Source organism: Bos grunniens, chromosome 4 (assembly GCF_055505025.1).
Source record: "Bos grunniens cultivar Pamir isolate PY7600 chromosome 4, Bosgru_T2T1.0, whole genome shotgun sequence".
NCBI classification, from domain to species: Eukaryota; Metazoa; Chordata; class Mammalia; order Artiodactyla; family Bovidae; genus Bos; species Bos grunniens.
Window position 1 is genome coordinate 112610017 of NC_141168.1, and position 12403 is coordinate 112622419.

The following is a 12403-nucleotide window of genomic DNA, read 5'->3' on the forward strand; positions in this document are numbered from 1 at the left end:
GCTTAGACTGCTTCAACACATAGCTTTGACTATATGGGCTTCGTTGGTAAAGTGGTATCTCTGCTTTTTAATACACTGTCTTGGTTTGTTGTAGACATGTGCTAAAAGCAACAGAGAAGAAGGTCGTCCCAAAAGTCTCCTCTGAAGGGACACGAAATCTTGAAATCACCATCCTTCACATCTCACTGGTCACATGAGGGATCCACTGTCTAAAGAGAGTTACTCAAAGGTCATAAGACCCTCCCAAGGGACTGGCTTAAATGAACATTAACCAAAGGTTCACTAAGCTTTTTCATTAAACCTTAGCTGTTATCCGTGGGGTGGTTATTTCATTACTCTCTGTTTTCTTTTACCAGCAGGCAGTGCCTTCAAGGGCAAAGTTGATGAGGCTTGGGTTTTGGGGCCATCCAAGTGGTCCAAGATTTCCTGCTATTTCCCCTTCTTCCAGTTAGAGGAGGCACAGTTGTTAGCTCAAAACGTACACCCACTAACAGCCCGTGTAGTTAGTTCTCACCCAGGGATGTAACAAGCGCCCTGCATGTAAAGACTTGCAAAGCATGGTGCTGGACCTTGCACCTGGCAGAGACTGAGCAGGAGGCCACTGACAAATGATCGACCAATGAGGCTGCAGGTTGCAGTCATAACTTCACACTGCCGGTGAGACTCATTCCTTTAAAAAGAATGTCTTCTCTTCCACAGACTTCGTCCCCCACTTGCTGTGTGTGCTGTGCCTAGTCCCTCAGTCATGTCTGACTCTTTGTGTTCCCGTGGACTGTAGCCCACCAGGCTCCTCTGTCCATGGGGATTCCCCAGGCAAGAATACTAGAGTGGGTTGCCATGCCCACCTCCGGGACATCTTCCCTCCCACTTGCTGTAATTAACCCCTACCACAGAAGGAGACAACAGGTCAGAAAGTACTGGGATCCAGAGAAATCTTCAGAGGTTCTCTCTATAAAGGCAGGTTATTTTCCAGGGGGACGAGCACACGTGATACATGACATGTACACTATCAAATCTTAAGGAGATCACCCTGCAGTTACGTACCCGCTGGCGTCGGGGTTTTCCTGCTGTGGGAGCACAGCGCTCCCACTAGAGCCGCTGCTGGCGTCCTCAGAGGGAGCCCTGAAGAGCCTGGAGCTCCCCCTCGAGTTGGGTCTCCCACTCATCTCCCCCAGCCGAGTAGCTGATTGCTGGCAGCCTCTTTGCTACTTGATGGAAAACATGAGGTGATACAAAATGGTTTGGGATTGGCTTGGGGTTTTGCCTTCTTCCTTCTCGGCTGTTTCTCCTTCGAGGGGGAAACTGTGAGTGAACTAACCCTGGAGGAGGCACCCCAGCTCTTCTGTTGCATCACCTTCTGTGACACATCACAATGGCTGGACGCCCAGAAAGGGGGCACGCGGCCTCCCCACCAGCCAGCACCCAGCCCGAGTGTGTATCACAAGGCATCACGGCAGCGGCTCCCAGACACACCGCGAAACGCCAGGGTCCCCCAGGCCCCACGCTTCTGCCACAAGAAATCTCTGTTTCACTGTGCTTGCTTCAATACTTTTTCAAAAAATTAAATATCACGAACATAATATCATGTTCTGGGATCTTCCTTTCTTTCCTGCAGAAAAATGAAAATTGATATACAAAACGTTTTTGTTATTTTACCACATAAATATGTATCCATAAATGTTTTCACGCTGTGAATTCAAATGATAAGCTACTCTCAGATATCTTAGATTACTGGTCTTGAGAAATACTCACTTCAGATTACTCATTTTAACTGCTGTATAGTATTTTATCACACATATATCTGTCGATGACAGACAAATTCACAATCTGAAAGTTAAGTTTTTTTCAGTGGCCTTATTAAGGGCTGGGCTTTCCCAGTGGCTCAGTGGTAAAGAATCAGCCTGAAATGCTGGAGACACAGGAGAAATGGGTTTGATCTCTGGGTCCGGAAGATCCCCTGGAGGAGGGCATGGCAACATGCTCCAGTATTCTTGCCTGGAGAATGCCATGGACAGAGGAGAGTGGCAGGCTACAGTCCACAGGGTTGCAAAAAATCATCCACGACTGAAGTGACTGAGCTCAAATGCCCTGAGGACTAGACCAACACAAAATTTCTCAGGTAGCTCTGAGGAACTGTCCCGAAGAGGTAAGGAAGGAGCTAAGATATATAGGGGATTTTGCTGAAAATCAAACAGACTCACATGCAGTAGAATATCGAAAGATGACTGCTAATCACACATCTGAACTAATGGATTAATGCTTCTCCATTAATGGGAAGATACAAGAGTCTGGGCTCACTGAAATCATGCCTTTGACATAGACCTTAACTCTACAGGGCTAGCATCCTGCTTTTCTCCACTGTGAGTCCTGTCGGCAGTGACCGATGGCCTGATGGTCGGGCAGCATTCCTTCTTTACTGGAATGGCAGGCAACACATCACAATTCACTTTCCCAGTCTTTTATCATTTGCTTTTGGTTTTTTAGCAACACGATCAAAGTTCAATGCCTGCCTTTGTCCCGTGCACACCACAAGGGCTTCCCTGGGTGAACCTCCGGAATGGAATTGCTGGAATGATGAGCATGCTTACTTGGGGCATAAAACTACAGGCTGACAGTTATTTTCCTCTGAGTCCTTTGAAGATGCTATTCCATAGTCTTGGACTTGGCTGTTGGGGATAAAAATCCTGCCTAATCTTCATCTCTCCTTATTCCTTTTTTGTGTGACAGACTGTGTGGCAACTTGGTTTTTCTTTTCCCTTTGGTCGTTTTCAAGGTTTTCTGTTCATCTTTGATGTTCTTCAGTTTCACCAATGTACCACATTGTGATCATGGTTTTTAATCTTTTCTCCTTTTTGGAGGAAAAAAATCATACGAACTGCTGAGTCCATGTCTCTCCGTGTCTGTCATTTTGATAAATGTTGCCTTTGTCCTCTCCAGAGGCTCTGCCAACTAAGTTTCCACTGGAATTTATGATATTTTCCTCTTATTCACCAACATGGTATATTATCAACCTTTTAATCTTTGCCAATTGAATACCTTTGTAAAAACGGTACCTCAGGAGAGTTTCTTTTTGCATTCTGATGAGTGAGTTTGAGCTTTTTTCCCCACGTGGTTAAGACCCACATTCTCCTGGGTTCTGCTTTTCTTGTTTACCTGTTTTTGCTTTGTTTCTTTTGCTTGGAAACGTATTTTTAAATTCATTATCATTCTTTCACTTAGGTCTTTGTTTTTTAAATTTTTATTTATTTTTGGCCATGCTGGGTCTTCGTTGCTGTGCGTGGGCTTTCTCTCGTTGCCAGGAGCCGGGGTTGGGGGTGGCCACTCTCCAGATACAGTGTGTGGGCCTCTCATTGCAGTGGCTTCTCCTGCTGTACAGCATGGGCTCCAAGGCCCATGGACCCCAGCAGCTGTGGCACTTGCGCTCAGCAGTTGGGGCGCACAAGCTTAGTTGCTTCGCTTGCATGTGGGATACTCCCAGACCAGGGGTCAAATCCGTGTCCCCTGCATTGACAGGTGGTCTGCCAACCACTGAACCACCAGGGAAGCCCTCATTTATGTCTTGAAGTGTATAGTTATTTCTTTAAGTATGTACTTATTTTAAAAGTCATTTTCAAGCAACTGAATTAAAAATAAAATCTGCCTGGAGATTACTCATTTTCTGATGAGTCACCATCTTTCCATGGCTTATTTCTACAGTGACTTAGGGTTGTGCACGGCAGACTTATTTTGAGTGAAGAGTTTCCTATTTTCACTCTTGTTCGTCTCTGATCCTCTGTGTTTATTGGCCTCCCATGACTTCCAGAGTTGTAAATTATTTTCTATTTGCATTTCATCTACTGCCATTATAAGTTTGGAAATAGGAGGTACTTGAGACCTTGGAAGGAAAGTTATGACCAACCTAGATAGCATATTCAAAAGCAGAGACATTACTTTGCCAGCAAAGGTCCATCTAGTCAAGGCTATGGTTTTTCCAGTAGTCATATATGGATGTGAGAGTTGGACTGTGAAGAAAGCTGAGCGTCGAAGAATTGATGCTTTTGAACTGTGGTATTGGAGAAGACTCTTGAGAGTCCCTTGGACTGCAAGGAGATCCAACCAGTCCATTCTGAAGGAGATCAGTCCTGGGTGTTCATTGGAAGGACTGATGCTAAAGCTGAAATTCCAATACTTTGGCCACCTTATGCGAAGAGTTGACTCATTGGAAAAGACTCTGATGCTGGGAGGGATTGGGGGCAGGAGGAGAAGGGGACAAAAGAGGATGAGATGGCTGGATGACGTCACCGACTCGATGGACATGAGTTTGGGAGTTGGTGATGGACAGGGAGGCCTGGTGTGTTGTAATTCATGGGGTCGCAAAGAGTCGGACACGACTGAGTGACTGAACTGAACTGAACTGAGACCACAACCCCAAAGCTTGTATTTGGCAGAAGACCCCAACCTATTTGTAACTGTTTATTTTAAAAAATATTTATTTATCTATTTGGCTGGTCTTGGTCACAGCATGCAGGACCTTCATCACACCGTGCAGGTCTACAGGTCAGCAGTTGCAGCATGTAGGCTCAGTTGCTCCACTTGTGATCTTAGTTCTCCCACCAGTGATCAAACCCATTGTAACTGGCAGAAAAAACTGGGAGTTGTCTCATACAGTAGGCCTGGCAGTGAATGCAGGCAGCACACAGAGACAGATGTCCAGGACATCCCTAACGTTCCAGTGACTAAGGCTGCACTTCCACTGCACAGGCTGTGGGTTCGACCCCTGGTCCAGGGAGTTCCTCCTGAAAGCCAAGTGGCATGGCCCCAAAAATTAAAAAAACATTGGTTTCTGATAGCCTGTAATAACTTAGCTTTTTCAATAATAAATCATACATGATAAATGGCCTTACTATTTTTAAAATATGAAGTATTTCTTCAAAACTAATACAATTACCTTAGCATTATATATAAATTGTTGCATTCAGTTCAGTTCAGTTCAGTCGCTCAGTCGTGTCCGACTCTTTGCGACCCCATGAATCGCAGCACGCCAGGCCTCCCTGTCCATCACCAACTCCTGCATTATAGGAATTTAAATTAAAACGATTTAAACTGTTCTGTTACTTTCATATATTTTTTTACTCTGTCTCTTTTCCAAAACATTTTACTGTTACATCTTAAGAAAGGTAATCTGTTTAAATTTATTGTAAAATGTGAAGTTTTTCTACCAAAGAGAAAGATCATTATCACTTTAACACATAATGGAGGGGAGATGCTGATAAGGACACAAAGAAATCCTGTCTCATTCTGTGCCAACCACAGATGATAATCTTGTTTCCACAGATGATAATCTCGGTTTTCAACTGGACTGAAAACCCAAAATGCTACCTAATACTGAAATACATAAATGTGTCGAAAAGGAAGCATTTGTCTTGAAATGATTAGATTATCATCAAACAGAAAACACCAAATTTGGAAATCCCCCCCATTTTATGAAACTGTAGTCTAAGGAATATGCTGCATATTATGGAGGATTGAGTCTCCTGGGAATGATGTTTAGGGAAAGGAATTTATATACTGGGTTGGAAGATGAAACAAGGATGGGCTTGAGCCTGAAGATGTGTCTTAGGAGTTTAGAAATATTAGCTTCAGTCAACAACATGAGCAAACCAAGAGCAGGCAAGAAGGAAGGGTCCGAGGGCTGTTAAAAAATTGGAATTTATAATCAAATACATGTTTTCCTCTTCCCCCAAAACTCATAAACAGTTTATAATCATATACAATATCTATGTAAGATATAAATCTCTAAGAATTTATCCATATATAAAATAGAGATAATACTTTAAACAAACATCTACAAATAATTGAATATTTTTTCTCCATAAACTGCTGACTAAATCTGTACATGAAGTGAGATTGTATACGAGGAAAGGCTGGATCCTTCTAAAAACTCTGGGCTATTGTATGAAAGAAAGATCATATGTGTTAAAGTATAGCAAATAAACAGAGAAATCTTCACAATAGATTTTTCTTGTGCCATGTTTTCATTTGTATAGCAGCTCATTTACGTTCTTATTTAATTTGGCATCTGCAAATACTTGTGATTTCAGTCGCATTCCAAAAGTCAGAACTTTATTCTGAGGAATGATCACTCTTCATTATAACTCAAATCATGATTTCAGCTAGTAAAAAGGGCTGTCAACGTGAGTAAGTTTCCTTCTCGTCTGTTAACCAAGCTCAGAAAGAGAGAAAGATATTCTTTAGGCAGGATGGCTTCAATCAGTAGGATACACTATTTTAAAAAACCACCTTCTCTTGGCGCACAGTTCCCTGGGTAAACAATGCCCTGACTTATGCAACAGGAAACCCTGTTATACTTAGTGAGAGTCTACATGTCTACCTGCAATGGGACAAACATTTGACATTGAAAAGTGACGTCTTGCTTACTTTCAAAACTGGGTCAGCTGAGGATCCTGAAAATATTATATGAGAGCTGGATAACCCACAGTGAGAGTAAATTCCTGTCACAAGAATTCTCTTCTCCCTACCAAATGGTTACATCACCTCTCTTCTGCTAGATTTCTAATGCTTAACTTGTGTAGTAGCAAAAGCAGCGCCTTGTTTAAAGTTGCCAAATGACCACCGTTAAGACATCGTGATTTTTCTATTTTAGCAAAAGACAACCTTAGCTCCAACTGCTGCCTGGGCTGGTGGAATCACAGAAGGACTACAAACCAAGTTTCCAAACCAGAAATACTGAAAAAAATAACGTATGAGGAAAGACGTGTGCATAGTAATTTTCCTACTAATACACAACTGGCAGAAATGGCTGTCTTTTGAGTTTCCCCAGGTACTTACTCGTCCTCTTTTTAACAATGTATTAAATAAATCGGAGATGGACAAGAAAACCGCTGTTGGGTTTTCCAGGACGTCAGGTGGGCGGAGGTCTCACCAGGAGAACTCTGAGGCTGGCACGCCCCAGCAGCCACGCTGCCAAGCCGGCGCCACCACCTCGACAACCCCCAAGCCCCGGGCAGTTGACTGTAGGCGCCCAAGCCATGCCCCTGACGCGATTGGCCTGGCCTCACACTGCGCCGATTGGCTGCCTGTGCTCCTTCCGCGGCCGCCGGTTGGCCCAGGCCGTTGCCCTGGCGACGCGGGTTGCTGTAGTTCCGCGCCTCTCTGGGAGTTTGGGATTGGTCTCAGCAGCCAGCGGGAACAGACTGGTCTCAGACTTTGCAGGTGGCACCCACCCAGACCCTAGGTCGGCAGGTGAGCGGGGTCAGACGGCCAGTGGGGTCGGGACCGGGAGGGACCCCTGTCTCCTGAAATGGGGGAGCCCCGGGCCGGGGCGGGACTTCGGAACCTGCTGTCTCCTGCTGGCTACTCTGCGTGTGTGCCCATGATGCATATACCTTGGCTGGACGCGCCCCTGTTGATGGCTTGCCTGGGCATGCGCGCACTACCTGAATGGTGAGACTCCTGCATACCTGTCAGGTGGAGGAGGACGGACCGAGTAGGGGTGCGGACCCAGCCTCTGCAGCTCAGTCCCGGCAACGGTTCCTGGCTCACCCGTGAACACCCGGCCCAGCGTGTCTCAGGGCATGAGGAATACCAGCAAGGAGCTGCATGGGGCCGCGAGCCGCTACGCTCCCTGCGGTGAGTGACCAGAGGAGAGGAGATCTGCCTTTGTTCTGCTACTGGACAGGCTCACCTGTATTCTGCATGCGTGTGTGGAGAAGGCGGTGGGGAGGGGACAGGACTAACACGGGGTACCATCAAAGAAAGCTACACACTGCCCCTGTGCCCCTGGGTGGAAGTAGGCTTAAAAGTAAGGTGGGGATCTAGGGGTAGAGGGGAACTTGACTTCTGGGGTTTTTTCGTTTGTTTCCCTATTTTCAACAAAAGAAAGCCAGGGTACCGGCCCACTGCTGTTAGAGCTACTCAGTTCTTGGAGCAATAGCATCTCTGAAAATTTCTCTGTATGGGTAACCGTGTGTTGAGTTGGACACTTTCATTTTCAGCTGCATCCTTATGTATTTCATTGATCACCTATCTCTTGCTCCTAATTTAGACTCCAACCAGGGTAACTGTCTCCTGCTTTAAGCGGATTAACACAGGAATTAAGCCTCCGGCGGAGGTTGGCACTGCAGTGGGCTTCTCATTGTGAAGTTGGAAGAAGGGAAAGAAGAAGACCTAGCTGCTGTGGTCTGATTTTGACTTTGTTGTTATTCTTCCACATCTCGTGAAGGGCTGGAGTAGGAGGATGGAGAAGAGGGCCCTGAAGCTCTGTTGGAAGAGGCGGGGTAGGGGTTGGACTGCAGGCAGCGGGGCCCGAGTGTGGCCTTCACAGGGTCCCCGTGCTTCTTGCCCAGAGCTCTACTGTGGCCGCTACTGATGAGGCTGTGGCTGTGCTGGAATGGAGGGGAAGGGGCACAGGAGGCCTGGGTCCCAGTCTCCACTGTGGGCTCTCAGCCTGGTTTTCTGGTGTCTCAGCGCCCTACTGCGTAGCCTCCCCTGTGTGCTAAACACTGTCACACTGACATTGAACTTCAGGACAACCTGCTGAGGGGTTGTTAGCTCTGGTCTGCAGATGAGAAACCTGAGGCTTAGAGTTTCAAAAAGCTGCCCTGTTCTCCAAGGCTGAGGCTGGTTGCCAGGATCCTGCCTTTGGGTTGCCTCTCATGGCTCAAAGACCAGAGAACTGCAGGACTGAGTCACGCTATGGTCATCTCTGAGCCGGGCTCCTTGGGACAGGGGAGCCAGTAAAGAAATCTACACGGTCGTGAGTGATCTGGTGCCAGACAAGTACTAATCATGTGTGTGTGTGTGTGTGTGTGTGCGCACGTGTGTGCACACGTGTGTGCACACGTGTGTGTGTGTGTGTGTGTGAGACAGTTGGTTCACAGTGACTCATGTGCTGACTCTCTGCAGGGCACGCCATCATAAACTGCCAACCAAATCAGAGCTCAGTTCCTGCCCGAAGCTTCCAGTAATGAGATGTAGAAACTGTTCTCTGTGGATTAATTAGTAATCAAAATACAGAGAGGAAAAATAAAGCAAGAACTGAATGCTTTCCCTCTGAAAGAAAATATTTGAGCTGAAGACAATCAGATATGATGCTCCTAAGCCCTTCCTCCTGGATCTAAAACTAACTCTGTGAGGTCAGGCAAATTTCTTGAAAGCTTTCCTGTTGGGTTCCCCCCACCCTTTCTCTTTTCTCCTTCTCCTTCTATTGTGTTTTCACTATAGTTTTCATCTCATTATTGTTGTTCAGATATTTTAAAGATTTTTCCATGAACATTCATTTTTTACGCAGTGAACTCAGCTTTAGTTCTAAGTAGAAATTGTGTGGCTAACTTTTAGCTGTGGAGGAAGGCGACTTCTTGTTCTTGGAATCCGTGTGTGCTTGTGTAAAGCCATCTTATTCAGCCTGTTTTCCTGTGATCCTGCTGTATCACTCGGAATTCTCCAGAGCCCAACAACATCTGTGCCTGTGTGTATGTGTGTGTGTGTGTGTGTGTGTAGAAAGAGAAAGGGAGATTGACTGAGACATCGATTTATTTTAAGGAACTGGCTCACACAGTTGTGGAGCAGGCCGAGAAGGAGCTGATGCTACAGTCCTGGGTTGGAAGGCTGTCTGGGGGCAGAATTCCTTCCTTCTCAGGAGACCTCAGTCTGGGAACTGTGGCCTAGCCTAGTGAACGCAGGAAATCACCCATTGCACCTGCCAGGAGCTGGTCCTGTGTTAGACCCTGACTGTCATGCATTTTGGACAGCTGGTTCCAGTAAGCTCTTAAATTCTAGAGACACTTGTGCCATGGTAGTGGCGTCTTTTTAATTTCACATCCCTTCTAGATTTTGTTCCCCTAGTTCTCAGTCAGCTGTGATGTCTGTTCTTATATTTGGACACGTGGGTTCATCAGTTTCGGATGCAAAGTGTCACCAGAACACCAACAGCCCGAGTGTCTTCTCTCTGTGGGATTATGAGTGGACCTGATAACTGCAGGTCCCTGGGCTCCTGCTGACACCTCTTGCTCCTGGCAGGGACCCTCATAGGTGGTCACCAAAGCCACCTGCAGGGTTCTGTCCTGGGTGCCCACTGAGGGGCCTCAGGGCTCTGCCAAGGCCCGTTCTGCTCACCACCCATGACCACTCTCTGGGGGAGGTAGGGGTCAACAGATCAATGGGGAGGGAGGTGAGAGAGTAAGCTGGCCTTCTCTTATCCCCCTTTGTCCTCCCACCCTCGTCTTTATCCGATCTCAGATCCTAGAAATCTCATACACTGTTTAAAATGGATTTGTTTATTTTGCCTGCACTGTCTCTTCGCTGCTTGCATGGACCTTCCCCAGTTGTGGCGAGCAGGTGTCTCTCTGCAGTGGCTTCTCTTGTTGGCAGAGTGCAGACTCTAGGGCACACAGGCTTCAGGAGTTGCAGCACGTGGCCTCAGTAGTGTGGTGCACGGTCTTAGTTGCTCCAAGATTGCACAAGGGATCTTTCCAGACCAGGGATGGAACTCACATCCCCTGCACTGGCAGACGGATTTTTAACCACTGGACACACGCTTTATCTGTACTCATCGCACGTCAGTTTTGCGGGACCCAGCTGGATGTTTCCCCGGGAACCACACTCAGCCCCCGATCAGTCTGCAGCCTGAGAGGGTTCCCACAGTGCGAGGTTGCCCAGGGCAAAGCCCCTGCCTCTCTGTTCAGCAACCCTTCAGGGTGCTTCTCCCTTTTCCCGTCTGACCTCTCGGGATGTCCTGCTTCCCGCCTCGAGCAAAAGGAAAGCTGAGGGGCTTGTGTGGAGAGGGTGCGGCCAGCGTCTGGGAGGAGGGCCTGCCAGGATGCCCCCCTGGGGGGTGGGTGTCAGGTCAGGTTGCTCACCATCTAACCTTCCTGAGGTGGCACTCGGTCCTGCTCCTGTCAAACTAGCAAACATGTTCACTAAAGCTGTGACTTCTGTCTCAGTAGGTTTGTTTTAATTGAAGTATATAGCTGATTTGCAATGTGGTTTGTGCTAGTTTCAGATGTACAGCAAAGTTATTCAGTTACACACACACACATATATATATATACATTCTTTTTCAAATTCTTTCCATTATAGGTTATTAAAAGATACTGAGTATAATCCCCTGTGCTATACAGTGGGATTATGTATTTTTATATTTTGTATTGATTATGTATTTTATATATAGCAGTGTGTACATGAACATCCCATGGACGGAGGAGCCTGGTGGGCTGCAGTCCATGGGGTCTCGAAGAGTCGGACACGACTGAGCGACTTCACTTTCACTTTTCACTTTCACGCATTGGAGAAGGAAATGGCAACCCAGTCCAGTGTTCTTGCCTGGAGAATCCCAGGGATGGGAAAGCCTGGTGGGTTTCCGTCTATGGGGTCGCACAGAGTCGGACACGACTGAAGCGACTTAGCAGCAGCAGCAGCAACATGTGAATCACAACCTTCTAATTTATGCCTCCCCTCATCTTTCCCCTTTGGTAATCATTAAGTCTGTTTTCTATGTCTGTGAGTCTGTTTCTATTTTATAATTGAGTTTATTTGTATCATTTTTTAAGATTCCATTTATAAGTGATACATGGTATTTGTCTTTCTATGTCTGATTACTTCACCTAGTGTGATAGGCTCTAGGTCCATCCATTCTGCTGCAATGTCATTAGTTCATTCTTTTTTATGGCTATGTAGTATTCCATTACATGCACCACATCTTCTTTATCCATTCATCTGTTGATGGACATTTAGGTTGTCTTCATATCCTGACTATTGTAAATAGTGCTGCTAAGAACATTGGGGTGCATGTATCTTTTTGAATTAGAGTTTTCTTCTTTTCTAGATATATGCCCAAGAGTGGGATTGTAGGATTGTATGGAAGTTCTATTTTAGTTTCATAAGAAAGCACCATAGTATTCTCCATAATGGCTGCGCCAATTTACATTCCCACCAGTAGTGTAGGAGGGTTCCCTTTCCTCCCCACCCACAGCATTTTTTGTTTGTAGACTTTTTGATGATGACCATTCTACAAAACTACAATGACCTCATTGTAGTTTTGATGTGCGTCTGTCTGCTGCACTCAATATGCCAGCAAATTTGGAAAACTCAGCAGTGGCCACAAAACTGGAAAAGGCCAATTTTCATTCCAGTCCCAAAGAAAGGCAATGCCAAAGAATACTCAAACTGCAGTACAGTTGTGCTGATTTTACCTGCTAGAAAGGTTATGCTGAAAATCCTTCAAGCTAGGCTTCAGCAATACATGAACTGAGAACCTCCAGATGTACAAGCTGGATTTAGAAAAGCCAAAAGATCAGAGATCAGATGATTCGTTGGATCATAGAAAAAGCAAGAGAATTTAAAAAAACATCTACTTCTGTTTCACTGATGACGCTAACGCCTTTGACTGTGTGGATCACAACAAACT

The 12403-nt window shown here is 46.0% G+C and overlaps 2 protein-coding genes across 9 annotated transcripts in view; one reads left to right on the plus strand and one right to left on the minus strand.

Annotated features, from left to right (window-relative positions):
• SUN3 (Sad1 and UNC84 domain containing 3) overlaps positions 1 to 7056 on the minus strand; it is a 45167-nt gene extending 38111 nt beyond the window's left edge. For 2 of the 5 annotated variants that reach the window (XM_086398590.1, XM_086398586.1), the window contains exons 1-2: positions 6829 to 7024; positions 4928 to 5047 (exon numbers count right to left, since the gene is read on the minus strand). Coding sequence is in view for 2 of the 5 variants with exons in the window: in XM_086398586.1 (XP_086254712.1) it covers positions 4928 to 4935 (8 nt within the window). In the remaining 3 variants the exon portion in view is untranslated. Of the gene's footprint in view, positions 1 to 1044; positions 1316 to 4927; positions 5048 to 6828 lie in introns of those variants that run through there. The other 3 variants (XM_086398587.1, XM_086398588.1, XM_086398591.1) reach the window with 3 other exon arrangements.
• C4H7orf57 (chromosome 4 C7orf57 homolog) overlaps positions 6960 to 12403 on the plus strand; it is a 29077-nt gene continuing 23633 nt past the window's right edge. For 3 of the 4 annotated variants that reach the window (XR_015163264.1, XR_015163265.1, XM_086398592.1), the window contains exons 1-2: positions 7107 to 7242; positions 7468 to 7629. Coding sequence is in view for 2 of the 4 variants with exons in the window: in XM_086398592.1 (XP_086254718.1) it covers positions 7575 to 7629 (55 nt within the window). In the remaining 2 variants the exon portion in view is untranslated. Of the gene's footprint in view, positions 7243 to 7467; positions 7630 to 12403 lie in introns of all 4 variants that reach the window. The other variant, XM_086398593.1, reaches the window with a different exon arrangement.